The 20371-nt window shown below is 42.0% G+C and overlaps 1 protein-coding gene across 1 annotated transcript in view; it reads left to right on the forward strand.

The window, feature by feature from the left end:
- Positions 1-541: 541 nt before the first annotated feature.
- The window catches only part of ubl3 (ubiquitin like 3), a 32672-nt gene continuing 12842 nt past the window's right edge, over positions 542-20371 (forward strand). The window contains exon 1 of the mRNA XM_022738895.1: positions 542-1269. Coding sequence (XP_022594616.1) covers positions 1243-1269 — 27 coding nt within the window. The 5' untranslated portion in view covers positions 542-1242. The remainder of the gene's footprint in view (positions 1270-20371) is intronic.

The following is a 20371-nucleotide window of genomic DNA, read 5'->3' on the forward strand; positions in this document are numbered from 1 at the left end:
TCATAATCGCTGGATAATAGTTATGTATTAATGTCTCAACATCACTAATGTAGCAGCTGGCAAAGGTGGAGCTAATAGTAACTGTTTCATGTACTGCCAGGTAGCTCAATCTGTAATCATATATCATCATGTATTAGTTGATTTGTATTTGTGAATCTGCAAAGTAACTAGTTACTAAAGCTGTCAAATAAATGTAGCAGAGTAAAAAGATTTTTTTTTTACCTCCACAATGTAGTAGGGTAGAACAATAAAAAAGCATGAATACTGAAATAAAATAAGTCACAATATGTAATGGTGCTTAAATGTACTTGGTTACACTCCGCCACAATAAATGTAGTGTCTATTAGGAGAAAAACCTCTGACTTTACTGAGCCCTCGAAACTGTGGGAAGAAAAAGCGCTTGTAAATAAAATGTCAAAAGAAAAGAAAAATAAATGAACACTGCGCAATAAAGGATAAAGTTATTTTATTTTGAAAGGGGTAACCGGAAGTCCAGTGTTGTTTTCAGTTAGTAGCTTGCCGTTAGTTTGGAGGCAGGATGACAGCTGAACGGGTCGTGAAGGTACAGCAGCGCAGTCCGGAACATTAACAACAATCATTACAAACTCCCGTCGTAAAGAGAAGCACCGACAGATTTCACCGCGTGACGCCTTTCTCCACCAACCGGCGGACGTGTTTTACTTTATCTGAGGACGGTAACCGTTAAACCTTGCGGATATTTTTTTTTTGTTCTTTTTCCACCGAGAGAGAGAGAAAAATATCGGTGTCCGGATGTGCCAGTAGTGTTGGGTTTTTCGCATGGCGTAGGCACCTTTTCTAAAGCGGGATATTCTTGATGTTTGGTGGGTCGGAGGAGGCCCCCGGGTCGACAGTTTATCCCACTAACGCACACTACAGAAGTCCACATTTACCGTTTTTGTGGAGGAAAAAGATCAGCGACATGATTGTGCAATAGAGAGGAAGAAGCGCTGTACGTCTTGACTACCTCGGTGCTGACTGTGGAGAGAGAGAGAGAGCGAGAGAGAGAGAGAGCAAGTCACCAGGGATAAATTGTGTATTTGTTTCCTCCTCTAAACCCCAGCAACGACGTGTTTTCAGAGCTTGTGAGAGCTGTTACAAAGGAGACGAAAAGAGGGAATATTTGTGTGCTTGCCTTGTGTGTGTGTGTGTGTGTGTGCGCGCGCGCGTGTGCGTGCGTGCTTGTGAGAGTGAACCCCTCCGAGGACCGGGTAAACCTTCGCGATGACGGGCAGCACCCCAGCGGACATGGTGAGAGGAATTACTGTTTTTCCACACTTGACCCTTTACATCCATTTATTCCCACAGGGTTTGTCCAAGATAAGACAAAGCTGATCAGAGCAGCAATTGAGAGAGTTCCTCATTCAAGGACCCTACTTCCTCTGAACTTTAAATCCTACTGGTTCCCAAAGTTGGGTTTGTGGACCTCTAGTGGTCCTTGGAACTTATGGTCGTTTAATTTACCCGATGTGGTCCTTATGAGTGTGTTTGCAAGTTCTACCTGCTCAACTATTGTACATACTAGTTTTCCCTCTGTTCCAGGCAGCCATTCCCTCCCATTGATTTCTCCACAGAATGAAACTCTAGAAAAGTCTGCGCTCATGTTTGATGTGACTCACTTCACCATTGTTCTAAGACATTTTACATCCTGAAAGATTTGGAAAGTGTGAACTGCCTCATGACGATAATACAAATGTGACAAAAAAGAATTTGGATTTATATTCACTAAAGGTGAAATGATAATCAATAAGTCTAAAGAGACAAAAGAGTTGTCGTCTTCGTTATTTATGAAGCCATATTGTCAGTGTGTAGCAGGTCTCAGCTTCTCAAATGTGAGGTTTTATATCATTGTAAATTGAATATTGGGATATTGCACTAATGTCAACTTCTGTGATTCTGTGATGGGCTTTTAGTATAATATCAAATTTTATAAACAGTTAATCATTTTGTTGCAGCCCTAATACACACTGTGATGGATGACTCAACTCAAGCAAGTACACTAATTGATTTTCATATGTAAATCAGTGGAAGCCAGCAAATGTAATACATTCACATTGCAGAGGCAACATGGTTTATGTCATCAGCTGCGATGTTAGGTGGAAGTGATTTGTTGTGAGTAACAGCAGCGGTACAGTCTCATGGGAACATCTAAATTTAATTGTGTGTTATATTTGAATGATACCTGAATACCCAGTTGCAGGCTGTACAGAAACTGGAGTTTAGGAGAAGACTAGGTGCTCCTTTGCTGGTGCACTAACTGGTAATTGCATTGCTGCTACAATCTGATTATGTCATGCTTACTGGTGTAGTGGTACCTTGAAAAGGAGGCTAAACCGCGACCTTCAAAGTGTGGTCATCATCAGGTGATGTTTACCTCCCCCAAGACATTATCCTCGTATGACTTATTTAGTTGTTTTACACTTACTTCCTGACTGTTGTGTCATTATGAACTCTCATCATAGGTTTGTGTCAGCCTCTCGTGGGTAAGCTATTCCACAAATTAAAAGGCGTATAAAATGCGTTTAGTTGGGTTTACCCAGTCTTAGACATAATATTTCCCCTCTGTCTGACAGTCATACGTCTGTCATCTTTGCCGCCAGTGTGTGGTGGCTCTAAGAATACCTCCAGGTCTATGTATAGAAAGGATAAACCACGTAATATGCCCCTCCACGCGGAGATCAGCTATCCCAGTTGTGCCTCTGCTCCTGCCCGTCCGAGTTCAGCTGATCCCCTGGACAGCAGGTCCATTATGTTGTCAGGATGCTGGGATAATGCTGTGAGGAAGTTAGAGGTGAGCCGGCCTCTATGTATATATGGGCCGGTCAAAGCTAAAGCATCTAAGTATAGCACATCGCAAGTCATGGATTATGGACATAATCATGAGCAGAATGGTTCATTTTCTGATCTGTTATGACTGATAGCTAAATCCTCATGAATCCTAAAGAACGTTCATAGAAGGTCTTGTGTTATGTCACCATCTGTATGGATGTGTGAGGCTTCATATGAAACGCAGGCACAGTGTTATGGCTCAGTGTACAGACGTGTTAACGAGAGATTGGCTCCGATAGCTGGTTGGATTTTGAATGTGGAAGTCAACGAGACGAGTCAACTGCAACATGTAATATTTGCGAGAGAGTACTCGCGGGAAAGGGGGGAACAACAAGCCCTTTGTTTAAGTATATTCAGACCAAAATGTTAAAATAAGAACTTGTGGCATTTTTAATAACTTGACAAAGACGAGTGGAGAGCAGTGACAAAATATGTGGCGCAAGCCTAACAACCCCACAACACAGTAGAATGACCAAGGTTTAGGTTTGATAGTTAATTACCTTAATTTCTGTTAGTGTCAGTGTCATGGTTATCTGCTAATTGGTCCCTAAATCACAATTATGTATACACAAGTTATATCTTTCAAAATTTCAACAAAACAATTGAAATGAATCTTTTCACTGCACTGTTTGACATTCGTCTTCATCCCCCACCAAACAAACAACTTAAAAAGCAGATTTTTTACTAGAACTAGATTCAGATTAAATAAAATGCTATTGAACCCCATCCATAGTGTTGACTATAATAGTATTTTTTTGTGTATGAGAGCTGTAGCATAAGATGATCGCTCAGCCAGAGTAGTTTGGTTCAAACCTTTTTAAGTTTCTTTAAGCAACACGCTGAATCCCTGCCAGTTGGTTTATTCCTCTCCCTGATCTGTATTTCCCTCAGGGGGAAGTATCACATTATTATTGCATCACTTTATGCCTCTGGCATGAAGTTAATTTCTTCATCGGTGAAGTAATAATATTTTTCAACTGCCAATTCTAAGATATTGTTTTGAATGGGCTTTATTCATGCCAGAGCTGCTGTCTTCAGGCTCATGTTATTACCATGCCTGCAGCAGAAACATAAAGGTCAAACTCTGCACATAAGTAAGACATTTCAGGATTTCTGCCAGGGTAAATCTTTGGAGCAATTGCCTCCCTTTGTGGCTTAGCTCTGTCTATACATCAATCTACCTCATTATGTTCCCCAAGGAAATCTGGAGAAATATAAGCTATCTGCATTTAACTCATCCTGTGTGGTTGAAATCAGCAGCAGATGCACACACACACACACACACACACACACACACACGCACACACCCTTCCCAGTTCCTCTCAGAGTCTGTGGAAAGAGTAAGTGTATGCACACACACTTATAAAGGCTGTATAGAGTGGGAGTGAGGGTAGGAGGAGAGGAGATTGCTGGTGCCAAACATTGTGGCTGAATGAATTTGAGAGAAAGAAAAGGAGAAGGAATAGTCATGCCCCTTGAGAATAGAGGATGGGGTTTTTTTTTTCGAAAGGAGAAAAAGAGGAGGGATAGGAAGAGTGAAGCATGGGGAGGGGGCAAATTACCTCGCCCCAGGCAGATCTCAGAAGTGCTGACAAGGTCGAAATGGTCCCCATGGCAACAGCGAGACGCTTGGATCTAAAGTCTGGATGCCTGTGTGAGTGTGTGGAGGGACTGGATCGAGGTGCACTGCAGGTATGTGTGTGAATGTGTGTGCATGTTTGAGTGTGTGTGTGTGCGTGTGTGTGTGTGTGTGTGTGTTTGTATCAACGGACAGATGAGAGAGTGGTACAGGAGCAGGAGAAGAATAAAGCACCTCAGTTCAGATAAGCCCCGCTCAATGAATATACTCCAGACATGACTGAGAGTCGCACAGAGCAGAGAGTGAATTTCAAACATCACTGCTTTCGATATGTCCCAGCACAGCAGACAGGACAGGGAGATCCAGGTACACACACACACACACACACACACACACACACACAGACACACAGACACACACACACACACACACACAGACACACAGACACACACACACACACACACACAGACACACAGACACACACACACACACAGACACACACACACACACACACACACACACACACACACACATACACACACATACATATACAGGCATACAGGGAGAAGTACTTGGTGGTCCTACTTTCTAATAAGGGTTGCAGTTGTATTTAATGTGCAACGTAATAGTACTAAATAAAAACATATAAATTAGAAAAATGTGACTTATAAAGTGATAAACAGCCACTGGTCTGGTTCCTATCAATGAGTGGAAAGGCAGACAGGAGCGACTGCTGCTGGGGTTTGAACTAATGTTACCACCAGAGGCTTGTTTGCGAGCTTGGCTGTTAGTGCTAGTTCTGTCAGTTTGGGAGGGCACACTTTGTCTTTCCATGCACTTGTGGGATTGTGGGCTACCATTTCAAAAGGTGGAGAGGGTTTGTTGTGTTTGCCGTCTTCTCCTGCACAGGTTGCAGGCGTATCTTGCAACTGAAATTGCTTTGCTTTTTATCCAGCTTTAGAAATCCAAGCCATTTAATTTCATCATCACCAATGCTGCTTCGTCTCTTCACCACAATTTCCTTATCTTGTGCAGATGTCTGCCTCTTTTCACGTTTGCTCACAGTTGCGTTATTGTATTAGCAGCTATAAAATCAGAGTAGCTTTACAAGGTTGTTATAAGTTGAAGTATTTCTGATATTCCAGAAGTTAAGTGCTGATAAACCTGGGCACAACCTGGCATCCATAAGCCAATAGTTACATCTTGCCTTATTAGAAAGTAATAACAACATGACTGTGTGGCTTCTCCCTCTGGTCGGAAGTGTTTACTAATGGCCTACAGACACACATTTGATCTTGACATGATATGAAGAATTAAACACCGTTACCACATGTACACACTCATACACACTCAGTGGGTTGTATTCAAACACCCCGTCATTTGTGCAGCGGTGAGTACGTGTTAATTTGCGTTGGAGGTGGCAATCACAGCCCTGACTCAACCACACCAGGAGGTACGAGAGAATGTATTAACCCTGGAGGTGAAATTGTTCATCTGTAATGATCAGTAGGTTTGCATTGAGTGGAATTTGAAAGTTTGAAAAGAACCTTTGTAGAACAGATTTGACAAACTTCTTACTCAACATAAGTTTCTACTGACAGGTGTCTTGGATTATAAACTCTTGACTGAAGCAGACACCTGATCACTTGTGCTCACTTTATTTACAATATTTCAGTCCTTAGACCTTCATCATTCATTTAAACAGACGGCCCCTGCACCACATAAGCTCTTAAAGTCAGTGTGGCCTTCTCTTATTGCCTGGAAGTGCTGCTGTTGTCCTTTGATGGAAACATTGTTAAAGTTAGTGCAAGTGGCTGCCAGTGTGTCGGCTTCTTTGATTCCTTCACTTGTCACAATAAGTATTGTGGGTTTGTAGGTTTATGTAGAGCTGTGTCTAATAGATTATTTTAATTTTCCATTAATCTGCTGATCATTTTCTTTATTAATCATGTAGTCGTTAAATCATAAAAAAATGTCTGTTACTTTTTTTTACTATTTTTGGCATTTTTGCTTAAATAAAATATGACTTAACAATCGACTATCAAAATTGTTGCTCATTAGTTTCCTGTCAATCAACTAATCGATTAATGAAGTAGTCGTTCCAGCTTTATGGTTACTTATATCTTTCTGATTGGAAATGTATCAATATATCTATGAGTAAACTCTTTTCAGAATAGTATTTTTTTGTTTTACTGTAACATTGTGTCGCTAAACGCTAGTTATCGCTGCTGTTCTGTGTGTGGCTAATTAATATTTTAGTGCTTTGAAAGCAGTTTATAGTTCACTCCCACATTGTTAAAGAGACCGCCTTTGGACACACAGAAACACAGACATGCACACCCACAAAGACACACACAAAGGTGTCAAAGGTTAGGGTCAGAGGTCAGCGGTGTGTTGGTCACGGATGAAAGAACAATGGGGGGGGGATCCTTGCTGCTGAAAACAGCAACTCCCTGCCCCTCTCTTCCCACTCGAGCTTAGCTCAGCATGTATGACACCGAGTAGCTGGAGGCCGAGAGAGGTCCGCGGGCGTTCTTCAGCCTCAGGCAGGAGGAAGCCGCTCACGGGGCTTTGATTGGCACGTTCACAGGCAGAGAGAGAGAGCGAGAGAGAGAGCGAGAGAGAACACTATTGAGTCCTGACAGTGCCAGTTGGATGAGGCATGTCAATGAATACGTGTGTGTGTTACCGATGCCATGTGTCGCGAGTCTGAGTCACAGATCAGGATTACATCATTCCGCCCGGGTGCAGGAGTTGATATATTGACTCTGACACTGTCACATGTAGGACTGGGAGCGCCACGGTTAGTTCTGACAGGAGTTCTGAAGGTGCTGGAGAGCTGTGCTCAATTCGAGTTTCAGGAAACTGATGACTCAAAGTTGGAAACACTGATAGATCAATACAGCAGCTAAAATACCTGTGCTACTTAAGATGAATGATGTGGTTTTAATAATGTGTGTGGTTGTATTACTGTACACATGTTGGTTTTCTATTTATTGGTATGAATGTAAAATGAATTGTATACAGCTTTGCAGACAGTGTGGTGGTGTGTCTGTTCTCTGTGAGACTGTGCCATGTTTTCTGTAAGAAGGATTGTACATTTTTGTATTTGTATTGACAGCTGCTGATATTAGCAATGCTTTTGTCAATGTGTATGTCCAGCTGTTCTCTGTGACTGTGTAGAGTTAATTCAATTGTATCGATGCATGTCTGCAACACCAACAGGAAGTCCTATTGTGAGCCCCTCATCCATTGATTGCTTATGTAACTGTTTGTTTGCTTATGTTTGGCTTTGTGTTCTTCAATGTGACATGTGTCTGTGCACGTGCATCCCTATGTCTGTGAATATCTGCTGCGCAGATCTAGTTGCACATACCTGTCAACATTCCTGCTTTCCCTTTTCCATCCTTGATGTCTGCTCCAGCTGACAAGTTATTCACAATATGCTCTATAGCTGCATGTTCCCTCTATGGGACTCCTGCAGTATAATGAGCTTATTGAATATATATTGCTGTTGTTGGTGGATAACATCTAAAAAAATGTTTTCATCTTTTACCTTTCTTAAAGTTTCTCAACCTACTTTTCCATGCAATGTATGCTCTGCTTGTGTCAGGGTTGTAATCACTGTAGAGTCAGGCTTCTTCCGCTGTGTTCGTACACAGTTTAACCTGGTTTCTTTCGCTGCTCTGTGCATGTGCCACAAAGCTAACACAGTACAATGAAGGAAAATGGCGTGGGTGAAGAATGTGTGGCACCGGTAGCAGTTGCGAGGGCAAAAAACCCCTTCACGTTACAGCTGGCATGTTATCCTGATGTTCAGATTAGATAGGAGTGCTGGTTGGTTTTAAGTTAGCTCAAAGCAATAACAATAATCCTTAACAAAGCCATGAAATCTTTAAGATAAATCATGTTTTCCTGTATTCTGGAGGTCACCGCACATGCTTCCAGACACTGAATCCACTAAACAACTCATTTAAACTTGGGTTATTGGATGGATTTAGATGTCTCACTCAAACTGTCACCTTAACTTGGATGTTTGCTTGGGGTAATCAAGTTAAAACCAGAGTTAAGAGGTTTTTGTTGACGGTAGCACTCCTGACGATCCAGGCAAAGACACATTTCACAAAGCAAACTTTAATAACCACCAAGATTAGATCTTTAGGTTGAGGCAATGGCTATTATATTTCCTCACGCATCAGGCTTCAAAGTAAGACCCTGTCTCTTCTGTTGTCAGTTTGCATTTCTGATCAACCCGGCTAGAAGTCTGACCGGTTCAGTGAGTAATCCAGAGGGTTTCGAAGAAAAAGTGTCTGTGTGTGTATGTTGGGATAAGGGCTTATTCTGGGGGAAATTCCCCCTCCTTTCAGCAGTCAGTTCAGCAGTCATTGTTGGCAGGTATGGCTTTGCTCAGGCTGAGGAATGTGTTGAACTACTTCACCGTTTTGGGGGCTCCCATGGACCCAGTTCAAGGGGAAACTTCTGGTCTACACTATTGATACTGGTCCTGCTCTCTCTTGACAGTGAATAGGCATTTTATTGTGTGCTGTATGTCTTTGAATATCGGAATCGGAGCAGTGGTAGTGACACATGTACCCCACATTCGCAGCAGTAGTCTCTGTAGTACATGCTGGATACTGAACACCTCAGTACAGAAGTAAAGTAAGGATACACCTCAGCTTTTATGCCAAGTGTTACAGTCAGTGTATGACATAAATCAGTGGGTGTGAATGTGAGTAAGATGTGAGCTCTCAGATGGCGCTAACACGACAAAGAAATCCTAACTCGACTCCTGTATGCCTGCAGCCACTTTTGAGGTATGTGTTTGTGTGTGTGTATATTTTGTCTACGTATTTATGCATGCACAGATTTGTACAGAGAAACCAGCTAAAGCACAACCTGTTCTTCCTGTTGAGAGTGACGTGTTTGCTGTTGGCTTCGCCAGTGGAGTAACACCCACTCTGGTTCACTTTTGCTCCAGATACCAGCACAAACTAAGCTGCATCTAAAGGCCATTGTTTGCATGCAATGGTGTTGTGCGTCTACGCTTTGGCACTCTGCCATTTGGTCCCTGGTGTTCCTCGCTTAGGTCTGACTAGCCAGCAGAAAGATGGAAATTTTTTGACTTTTTGTTTTATTCATTCATTTTCCTAAAAATTTCCTAATAGAAAAAAGAAGATCCCCAGACATGAAGCTGTTGAAAGCCTTCTCCACAATTGGAGGAACATAATTTAGGTGGTGAAATACTAAATCCAAATCCAAAGTCCTTTTTGCCTTAAAACACATTACCCCACATACCCAGACATGATATTAAAGATATGTCTGCAGTGTCCGCAGTTCAACTTTTTGATATTAAAAAAAAAAAAGGAGAAGATGAGTTACAGCCTCCTGGTGCTAATGAAATTCAGAGGATGCTGTGGTCTGACTGAATTGAGAAACTCAAAGGAGGAAGAGAAACTCGAGTTGTGAAAGTAGAGACATGAAATGTAGGGAATAGGATGATGAGCTAAACAAAAGCTTCTCTTGCTGCACTTTATTTAGAGAAGTTGGTTTTCTAAAAGGAAAAGCGAGAACTTGCTGCTTTGTTTAATTCCTCTATCAACTGAGGCAGTTGTGTGGAGTGAAATGTTAGCTTCATCAAATATTCTACCCACATGCCAACCTGTAATGTCAACTAATGTGAATTATAATTGCAAACGGAGGCTCGCTCAGTCAGTAGCTTATGTGGTCCTTTTAGATAATACGTTTCTAATGGAAACTCTGCACAAATAACATGCTCAATCAATGCGCTCAGTGCATGTACAGTATCCATTTCAGTTTTACACCAGGGCATTAATTGCTCTGACAAACTCAGGCATCTTGATACAGTCTCTTATTTGGCATTCAAGGGATGTTACAGGAAAGGGAACTTTCCATAAAACAATGTGGCTGCAATTTTCCTTTCTGTGTAATTTCAATAGATGTAAAACAAAAGCACTAGAGCAAAAAAAAAATCAAACACTGTATTTCATTGTAAGTCTAAATGTTGAGTAGAAGAAAGACTGTGTATGTGTGTGCGCGCATGCGTGTGTGGGGGAATAGTAGAGGATGGGGAGTGGGGGTTGGGGTGGGTGGTGGTGGTGGTGTTTGACTAGCTCAATAAAAGGAGCCTTTCAGCTGCACTGGAAACAATTTCCAGCTGAGGGGACATTTATATTAAAGCTTTGCCTTGCCAGCACAGTAAAATTTTTGTTTCTCGCGCACAGTGTGTGTGTGTGTGTGTGTGTGTGTGTGTGTGTGTGTGTGTGTGTGTGTGTGTGTGTGTGTGTGTGTGTGTGTGTAAGTGAGTGCGTCAGAGCAGCTAGCAAGAGTCAACTGTCCCTCTTCCTGATACATTTTGGGACAGGCTGCCATTTCTAAATCAGTGCTTAAATCTGTCCTGATATTCGAACGTCCTGTGCCAGTGCAGTCAGACAGACAATACTTACTGAGGGAATTAGAGGGTCAGTGTTGAGACTCTTCGGGTCCCAGACAGGGCAGACATGAGCCATAGAGCAGTCATCCAAAGGTCAAGCCTCATCGACTGGATGTTCCAACAGAATCAGCTGGCCTCCGGTCCTCACTCTCATGCCTTTAACCCAGACTTTTACTCTGCTGTGGCTGTCAATTAACTTTTTTTTTTTACGCTTTCAGAATGTAAATGGTCCGATAGGCTTTTTGTACTTGAACCCAACTCGGCGTGGTTTCCGGAGCAACATGACACACTCATGCCATTGTAGCTGATAGGGGCAGCAGCGAATAATTGTTTTCATGATCAATTAATCTCTTTAGTTTTGTAATACAACATAGAACACACAGCAGTTTCCTCAGTTTTCCTGCTTTGTCTATTTTTTAAGGAAGAATTCCAAATCAAAATAGAGAATGGGTGGAAAACCCTTCCGGAACCAGCGTTTCCTTAGCAACTTTATCAACTGGCTTGTAGCAGAGCAACGGGTGCTAGGTAACCATCTCAGAAACTTGTGTCATATCTAGCAAGCAGTATTACTAAAGCCTTAATCCCCAGCTGGTAACCCAAGCCAGCTTCAATACTGAGGCCTTCAGTGGTCACTATGTGAACAGTATAGACAGCAGTAGTTCAGCTCATTTTTTTTTTTTTTTCATATTTCAACTTTTTCATGTACTTAGTCTTTGAATTTGTCAGCTGTAATTGCAAGTTTGAAAGAAATTTAGCAGGAAGTGTTTCTTGCTTGTTGTTGAGAAGCTTGTTGGGATATCAGTGGACACAGTAAGAATGAGACGGATGGTAAAGATACAAATTTGCCTTTTTTGGCTTCTTCACTGGTTTTAAGATAGAGCGATATGAGGCTGGGGTCACCGAAGAGTTAAAGACAGAGTTCCAAGATGAGGAAGTGTGTGTGTGTGTGTGTGTGTGTGTGTGTGTGTGTGTGTGTGTGTGTGTGTGTGTGTGTGTGAGAGAGCATGGAGAGAGGGTATATTTGGCCTTCATGCTGTCTTGCACAAATTTGTCATTGCATGTTGGATGCTATGGAGCACTCTGACTATGAATATCTCTAATGATCCCAGCAGGGGTTTTGTGTGTGTGTGTGTGCGTGTGTGTGTGTGTGTGTGTTTTTCATGTGTGTGTGTGTGTTTCATGTGTGTGTGTTCTTATCTGGACGAGCCAGCAGTAATGAAGCATTGGACCTTGGACTAGAATGACTGAGGGCTTTTCATCTATTTTTTTCCTCCGTTTCTTGTAATGAGGAAGCTTTGGTTTATCTTGAGGGAAGCAGCAGAACTTTGACTTTCGCAGAGGACATCAGTTATGCACTTGTAGTTTAGTTTAACTGCATATTTTTGAGAAGTGACTTCTCTGAGCAAGAGATCATTTGACTTTATGTACAGTTATGAGCAAAACAGCAGCACTCACTGACTATGTATCAGTGTCAGTAATCTAGGCTAGTGGGTTTGGAAGATCGGCTGATTGTGGGTGAGTAAGGGTTGGGTGGCGTGTTTTAGCTAAGTTTAGCTGACTTCCATTTAGCTTGGCACAGAATAGCTCAGTCAGCTGATCTTAGTACAGTTGCAGTTCATAGTACAGCGTGGTTTAAGGCTGACAACAACCATTAAGGCTGAGAGATGGCAGGTACAGTAATCCTGTCTAATTTTTAATCCAAAGGTCACAGTGTTGAATAAACAGGTCTATATCTGTGAAGTTAAAGTGCGCTCCATTTTCAAAATGGCCGTAACCTTTAAGCTACCATGCCTCCCAGGTGGATGTATGAGAAGCAAATTCTTTATTGTACTACATGGCTGTAAACATCTTCATTATGGTCATGTAACAGGCAGCTCAACATCCCCTAAACAGCGCGCCTTGCCTGATTATATCATCTGTATCTGCCTTGGTGTGGAACAATGTTTGTGAAAGATCTTGATTGGGTCCCCCGCTGCCCCCCCCCCCCCCCCCCCCCCCCAACTTGTGTAACCGGTTGCCTCCACTGTCTCCCCACTGAGGCTGCCTTTTTCCTGTTGTGCACAACATAAACATAACCAGTGGCTAGATCAGATCTCTAACCACACTACAATGAAAAAAAAAAAACAAAGACAGTTGCACGTTAAATTTGTGTCTGTTTTGATAATTCAATCATTTTCTGTACTTTAATCTTTACTTGAACGTGAATGTAGATGACTTTGCCTAATGTCCATACATAGATTACTAGAACTAAGTCCAAGGTGCATTCTCTGTTGAATTAACTCTGCAACACAATAAATTATGTATGCACCATATTGTAAAGTATAGACAAAATAGTCATTATAACTACAATGAAACACCATTAACTGCCTCAAAATGACCCTAGAGCTGAATATACCTGTACAGCTTCCCAGCAAAGTCTTAACATAAAGTGAAGATATTATACAGGATTGTACGGTGTCGTGTCTGTTGACTTCTAATCTCTAATGTAGCGGCTCTTTGTACTAAAATTGGCAATCTTGTAAACTTCAGTGTCTATTGCTCAGCTTTACAGGGCGTTGTGCTAGTTTTATAACTGTGAGTGATTTATGTGTGTGTTTTTAGGTGTAAACTGCCGGAGGAATCTAGATGGAACGTTGCTTGAAGAACATGTTTATGTTTGTTATGTTTAGTATTGCACATGCATGTAAACCTGCATCTACCCCACTCACTGCATGCTCCCTCGTTCCCGACCAGGCCTAGAAAATGCTGTGTGTGTGTGTGTGTGTGTGTGTGTGTGTGTGTGTGTGTGTGTGTGTGTGTGTGTGTGTGTGTGTGTGTGTGTGTGTGTGCGCGCGTGCATGCGTGTGTGTGGTAATAATACCCCTGGTTGTTTCTGTCCTGTGCCATCTGGTAAATTCCAGCACAGAGGGCGTTTTAGCTTGCCAGCAGTCTCTATCTGTATTCCTTTCTCTCGCTCTCTCTCACACACACACATGTAGACACACATTTTTTCTTCTAAACACACATGGCATCACGTGAGTTATGACTGCAGGGCAGTGCTGTTTTCTGGAGGAGAAAAGGAAATGCAGTGTTGTGAATGTAACTGCTGTCTCGCAGCCATTGCTCTCTCTGTCTCTCTCTCTCTCTCTCTCTCTTCCATCATTTTATTCTTGAAATTGCTTTATAGTATCTGAGGAAAAAGACAGAGACAGTAATAGTTTTTGGAGCCTCATTATGTGCAGCATTGTGCTGTTCTTCCTTTACGGGTTGAAAACATCTACAAAAATAAACAACTTGTCAGGAACTAAGTAACAGAATTGGATTTACCAGGCAACCATGCACTCCCAGATAATGGATTTGAAAGGTTTTCCCAACTCCCAGAGAGACATGTACTCTGAATTTCTCTCACTCTGAACACACAGCAAAAATGAAACTGCATTTTCACCTGTGCTGCAGTGGGATTAAACACAGGATCATGGAGAGATGATAGATGATGTATATGTTAATGGTATGTTGGACTCCTTCCTGCGTAGACAAAGAGAAAAGCCAGCAAATTTCTATAGATTTTATCTGCAATTCATAATTATTTTCATTATTGATTAATCTGTTGATTATTTTTTTGATTAATACTTTAATTATTTAGTTTAACGTGTAAAAATTTCCCTGAGCACAAAATATAGCAAAATAACAAAGATATTTAGTATGAAATAATATAAAGAATAAAGACTAAAGCAAAAAAAAATTCAAATTCACACATTGGAGAAGCTGGAACCAATGAGGGATCAGCATTTTGCTTAGTAAATGTCTTCAATGATTAACCAACCATCAAAATTAGCTTCTGTTAAATGACTTTGATGAATTGACTAATCATTTCAGTGTTATTTCACTTTGCCACAAGGTTTATTCTTAAAGCTGTGAATGTAAAAAAAGATTCATCAGTATTTTAAACCTTCATTTTAGATGCACAGATAAAGAAAACAGGAAAAGCTTGTGCTTGGAAAGGACAACCTGAAAGGTTACAAATCAAGCTAATCCTGACTGCGGGGCATCCACTACACACGGCTGGGGAGACCACCTAGGAAAAAGAAGGGGGCTGGGTGTGTAGAGACAGAGGAGGGAGGAAGGGGGGAGACAGGGGAAGGCAGAGGTCACCGCAGAGTAGGTAGTTCTCTTGGGAGGGAGGGAGGGAGGGAGGGGGAGAACAGTATGGGGATGCTTTATTTGACTCCAGGGCTTTCACATAGCGGGGGTCAGGAAAACATGGGGGAGGAAGTCACACTGGTGACACACCCTGTGATGGAAGTGAAGGAGAGTTAGAAGAGGAGGAGGAGGAGGAGGCGTGAACACACAGGGCTGCTGCAGACCAAATGCTAGGATGAAGGAGGTAAAAGGACAGGAGGTCCTTTCATCAAAGCCTTCATTGGGGATCATCAACCCTCTGTGTGGTCCCATCACACCAGCAGCATGGCGACATGTGGCATGTTGGCCTGTGGGTATGTGTGTCTGCTGGTGGCTGAACAGCAACTCAGCAACTGATGTCCATTTCTGGAAACTGAACTACACAGAAAGACAACAAGGCAAACTGCAGAGCTATCTCACAGATGAATACAGATTCAAAACTCCAATGCCACAGCAGTTTTCTTTCAGTTGCAGCTTTCTATTTAACAGTAATTTGTTTTGTTTCAAATGTAAAACAAAAATCTTTCAAATTCTGTAGTGGCTCTGTTCGTCTCCTTTTGTTAAAGACTGTTCCCTAAAGCAGCTGAAATGATATTGTGTGAACAAACTGTTTTGCTGAACAGGTGAACAGGTTTCAGATGCTTCGCCTTGTTTCCTGAAGCAGCTCTGTTTTTATTTCTGCTTCCCAGCCGGCAGTCAATTTTCCCTCCATTTACCAGACACAAAGGACCAGATGTAACCATCCATTGTGCTCATAAATTAGGGTAGGGTACATTTTTAACACAGAGGACATCATGTAACATCTCCACACTGTGCTGTTAAAGCACAGTAAAAATCAGGCTCAGATGTCAGAGGAAAACTTAGGTTAAGGTTAGGTTACGCTGGAAAATAATAGTTTACAATATGATGTGTTCGTTATTTAGTTGTTTTGAATGGCCACACTTGAAAGCGGACTGAACTGCAGCCAGTCGGAAAGTGAAGAATGAAATAAGAGAGTTGGAAGTGAATGACAGACTGTTGGTTTAAGAAAGTTACAGAAATTTAAGGTACGAGGAAGGTCTTTAGCATCGAACATATTGTCCCTTTCCAAAGCCAGAACTATCTTGAGAACAGTTTCAAACAGCTGTTGCTTTCCTTTGCATTCGCACTGTTTGAATCTGGAGAAGAAGGTGGATCAATCCTTATCAAGCCTCATCAGCTCCAGAGGTGCTTTTCTCTAGCTGTCACCTTCTGAATCAACCAGGCAAGTTTCACTACCTGTATCACTTTGTTTCTTTTCTTAGTTTTTGCTCAACCATTAATGACAACCACAGTTGAATATTTATTTCACTGTTTAGCACCTTGTCTTTCTCTTGCCTTGCGTTTCACTGGGAGATTGGGACAGACCGTCTAGACGCTGACAGAGAGATGAGAGGAGAATCGATTGAAGCGTACAAGAGCAATTTCACGTCTGGGCCCACGGCTTCAAAAGTAACGCCTCAGCAGCCCCACCAGCAGGCATTTTGAGTGCGCACGCAAATATTTGTGTGTTAATGCATGCGAAAACGTATGCGGATGTAAAGCGCCAATTAGTTGGTGGATAATCGTCAAAAATGACGCGGATTTCACCACCTTCATTCACATTCACGGTTCTTCTTCACGCCGCCTCTCTCTCTCTCTCTCTGACCTTCGATGTTCCCTCTTTGAATCCTCCGGTCCCTCTCGTGCTCTCTCATTTCCTCCCTCGGTCCCTTGGGCTTGCCTAAAGACGTGTCAGCGTTTCCTCTGTCCTCCTATAACATCGGACCCCGTCGTGACTGTCATGCCGTCTGTTCAGCATCAGCACTTTGGTGGCGATGTGTAATACAGGCCCCTGCAGATCTTTGTTGTCTTTTTCTCTCCTCTCACTGTATAAGCTCTCTTTCTGTTGGTCATATCCAATTTCTTTCTTCATGTTTTCTTGTGTTTTCATGTCACGCTGTCTTTCCCTGTTACATGTTTGATTTCTCGCTCTCTGAATGTGTTTATTTGAGTTTTTTTTTTCTCCCTGATGAAACGAGGACAAGGACGTGTCTTCAACCCTTCAACTGATGCTTATAGACACCGGGAAGTATCATGAGAAAAAACAGTGTCAACAGAGTCAAACTGTCAGATAAACGGCTGGGAACAGTCTGGCGTACACAGCGTTCCGAGAACAGGCCAATTTGAATGATATGTCCCATGCTTGCAGCAGCATATTGAGGGTTGACGTTGTGTCATTAATCAGAGCAGCTAATTAATCGTGGGAAATTAATTTTACTTTGGGCAGAGCATGGCAGCTGCAGTCTTTATAATTAACAATAACTGGCAGAGATGTGTATATGTCTGTGTGTGTTTTGTTAAATGGCGACTAGTGGCGTGCGTCTTCATACCCGTGGCTACGTTTTAGCCCACACGGACAAACTGTAACCTCAGTCACTGCGTGGTGGTTTAGTGTGATGTGCTTATTCACCACAGGCCGTAGTGGTATGAAGATGAACTGAAGTTTTTCATCTTCAGTATAGCGTCTTGCAACTTGGTTATGAGCGCAGACTGTGTGTGTTTATATTTGTCTCAGTAATGTGTATAGATTGGTAGGGAGACAACAGCTTTATTTATTGTTTGCACTGAAGAACAGGATGCACTGTACAATGAAATTCTTAGTTTGCTGCCTTTGCTGATTTCCATGCATAAAAAAAGAGGGAAAAACAGGAACAGGATAAAAAGTAAAGAAAGAACATTAAGAATATTAATAGTATGCAATTTAGCTTAGATGCATATGAAAATGGCATGTAAAAATGTGCAGTAAAGTCAGATGTGTGAAATATAAACGCTAAATGTGCTTCATTAATAGTAAAATTTAAAGAAAGCATTACTTTTTTTATTAGAGCTTAACAGTACAGTCATTGTTAAAAGAGGAACTTGTGGGGAGGAAGATTGTTTCAGAGCACCATAATTAATCGGATGTTCATCTCTTTAAACATTTAAAAGTCATGCCTATTCTGTCTGTTGCACCACAGGGTTAACATCGTGTTCTGAATGATTTTGGAGAGTTAGGTCACGTCAGGTTGATCCGCTGACTCTGTTTTAGATGCGGAAGCCACATATGTTTAATGTTAAAGGAATAGTGTGACATTTCGATTCACTTTGCTGCTAAGACTTGGATGAAATGATTGATGCCGACTAAATATAAATTATAAATAACTGGAAACATCTAGCCTGGCTCTGTCCACGCATGTTTTAAGCACCTCTGAAGCTCTTTAACATGTTACAGCCTGTCTTTATGCTAGGCTAAGCTAACCACCTGCCCAGCAATAGTAGTGTGGTATCACCGTTCTCATTTAACTCTTGGCAAGAAAGTGAATAAGGGTGTCACCTAAAATGTCAAACTCTACTTTCTGTTGTTACAGAGTCCTATAGAGTTCTTCCATTATTGACTATCTGACTATTCTTTTCTCCACACCTGCCTCTTTATTCTCTCTTTAATGCCTCCATAGTGTAACTAAGGTTTTCCTATTGTTCTGGTTTTTACTGTGGTAAAAGTGAGAAGCATCAAAAGGCGGGCAGCCAAAGATGTGAAAGCCAATGCATGTGCTTTTATGAAAATATTTAGATGGGCTTGAACCTCTTCACCAGGCAAGCTCACACTGCACTGTGTAGTACCATCTTCATCACACCACTCTCGCTCTGTAATGTTGCACTGTAATGTTGGATAAAGCTCCCTTTGATCCCTTTGCTTTACCAGTGGGTAATGCACAGTAGTTGGCTCCTGTTTGGCATGTTACTTCAATTTGGCCCTGGGATGTTGGAACAGCCATTTGGAAGTGTGAAGAAGCGAGGCATAGAGTTGAGGCAGTGGCAGGAGGCCGTCGTGCGAGGCAAACCTGCCTCAACCTTTTGTGACAGCTCTGATCACAGAGAGGAAGCGATAGGGAGAACGTGTGATCAAACGCACCTACCTGACGTCTGTCAGGAGGGAGGAATGCAGCCCTGGGCGGATGTGCGCGAGTTAAGCGAGGTGAGTTTTCAAAGACACTGGGAGGGGAAATGACAGCATGAAAGGGAACTCTACCTGGTTCTGGAGAGAGGAGAAGCAGCTGATGGATTAAAGGGTTATCTGCATGTAAATGTGGGGAGTGATGAAGAGGGAGGACAGAAAGCAGAGAGCTGTCAGGTACAGTACTGGCTATAGCGCTGTGGTAACAGCTGATCGTGCTCGTGACAGGAAGGAGAGGGAGTGAAAAGAGGAGCGTAGTGGATTTGGCTGTGATGAGGACGTCAGCATATCAAAGGATAGGTCCTTCTGAATGACAGTACAAAAGGACAAAGGCTTGGAGAGAGATACGAGGTATGATGGGGCAATTGAGTAATGAGACATATGACTGATAGTGGTGAGAGCGGCTAAAAGAAGAAGGGAGTATTTTTGTTGTTCAGTTTCTCCTGGATCCAAAACCCAGACTGCAGCAGTGAAATAATGACAGTAAACCCAACACGTTGAGGACACTAAAGGGTCAGAGTTAAACTAGAGGACATTAAAATGCAAAAATATTCAATGTCAACTAATGAGTTTTCTGTAATAATTGGGGGCTGTGAGTGGAGGGTCTCTTTACTTTGTGCAATTAATCTACCACAGAATGTTTGATGCTATTATGAAGAAAAGAAACTTACATTTCCAAACGCTATTAGACCTGTAATGTAGCCATTAGTTGTCTGTACCACAGGAAGTTAGCAAGCGGAACCAGAAAGTGCAAAGAGGTCTGTGGTGTTGGCCCTTACAATCTCTCTTACAGTAGATACTCTCTTTAATGATTAATGGCTGTAATAGAGTCGAACAGGAAGAACGTCTGTGCTTTATGTCCACTGAACAGGCTGCTCTGTTTGTACAGAAGCAGGGAGCCACAAGAAGGGAAATGGCTTCTGGGATTTGATTCCAGGCAACAGGGTCACACGTGGTTTCAGAAGTTAGTAGAGTTAACCACCAAATATTAAAGTCTCATTATCATGTTTGTACTTTACAGACATTAAACCTGCAATAACTGACTTTTTTTGGCCACTTGGGGGTAGTGGAAACAAGTTGTGAACATAACCGTGACAACAAATTATCACCAGTGGCGAACATGTTAGCAAACAGTTGCTCATTTACACATTCAACAGTAACGGAAGAACATTACAATTCATTTGGAGTCAGGTGTCTGTCCACCTTTTAGCTCTGTGTTTGGTCTCTACCAACTCCTGGGAGAAACATGTGGCTCTTTAGCTGCTAACTGTTTCACTATGTTCACCAGATAGTAGGCTAACCTTGTATGTCTGCTCTTTGTTGCTGAGCAGATAGCTAATTG

Source organism: Seriola dumerili, unplaced genomic scaffold (genome assembly GCF_002260705.1).
Source record: "Seriola dumerili isolate Sdu_G_001 unplaced genomic scaffold, Sdu_1.0 BDQW01000040.1, whole genome shotgun sequence".
Taxonomy (NCBI): Eukaryota; Metazoa; Chordata; class Actinopteri; order Carangiformes; family Carangidae; genus Seriola; species Seriola dumerili.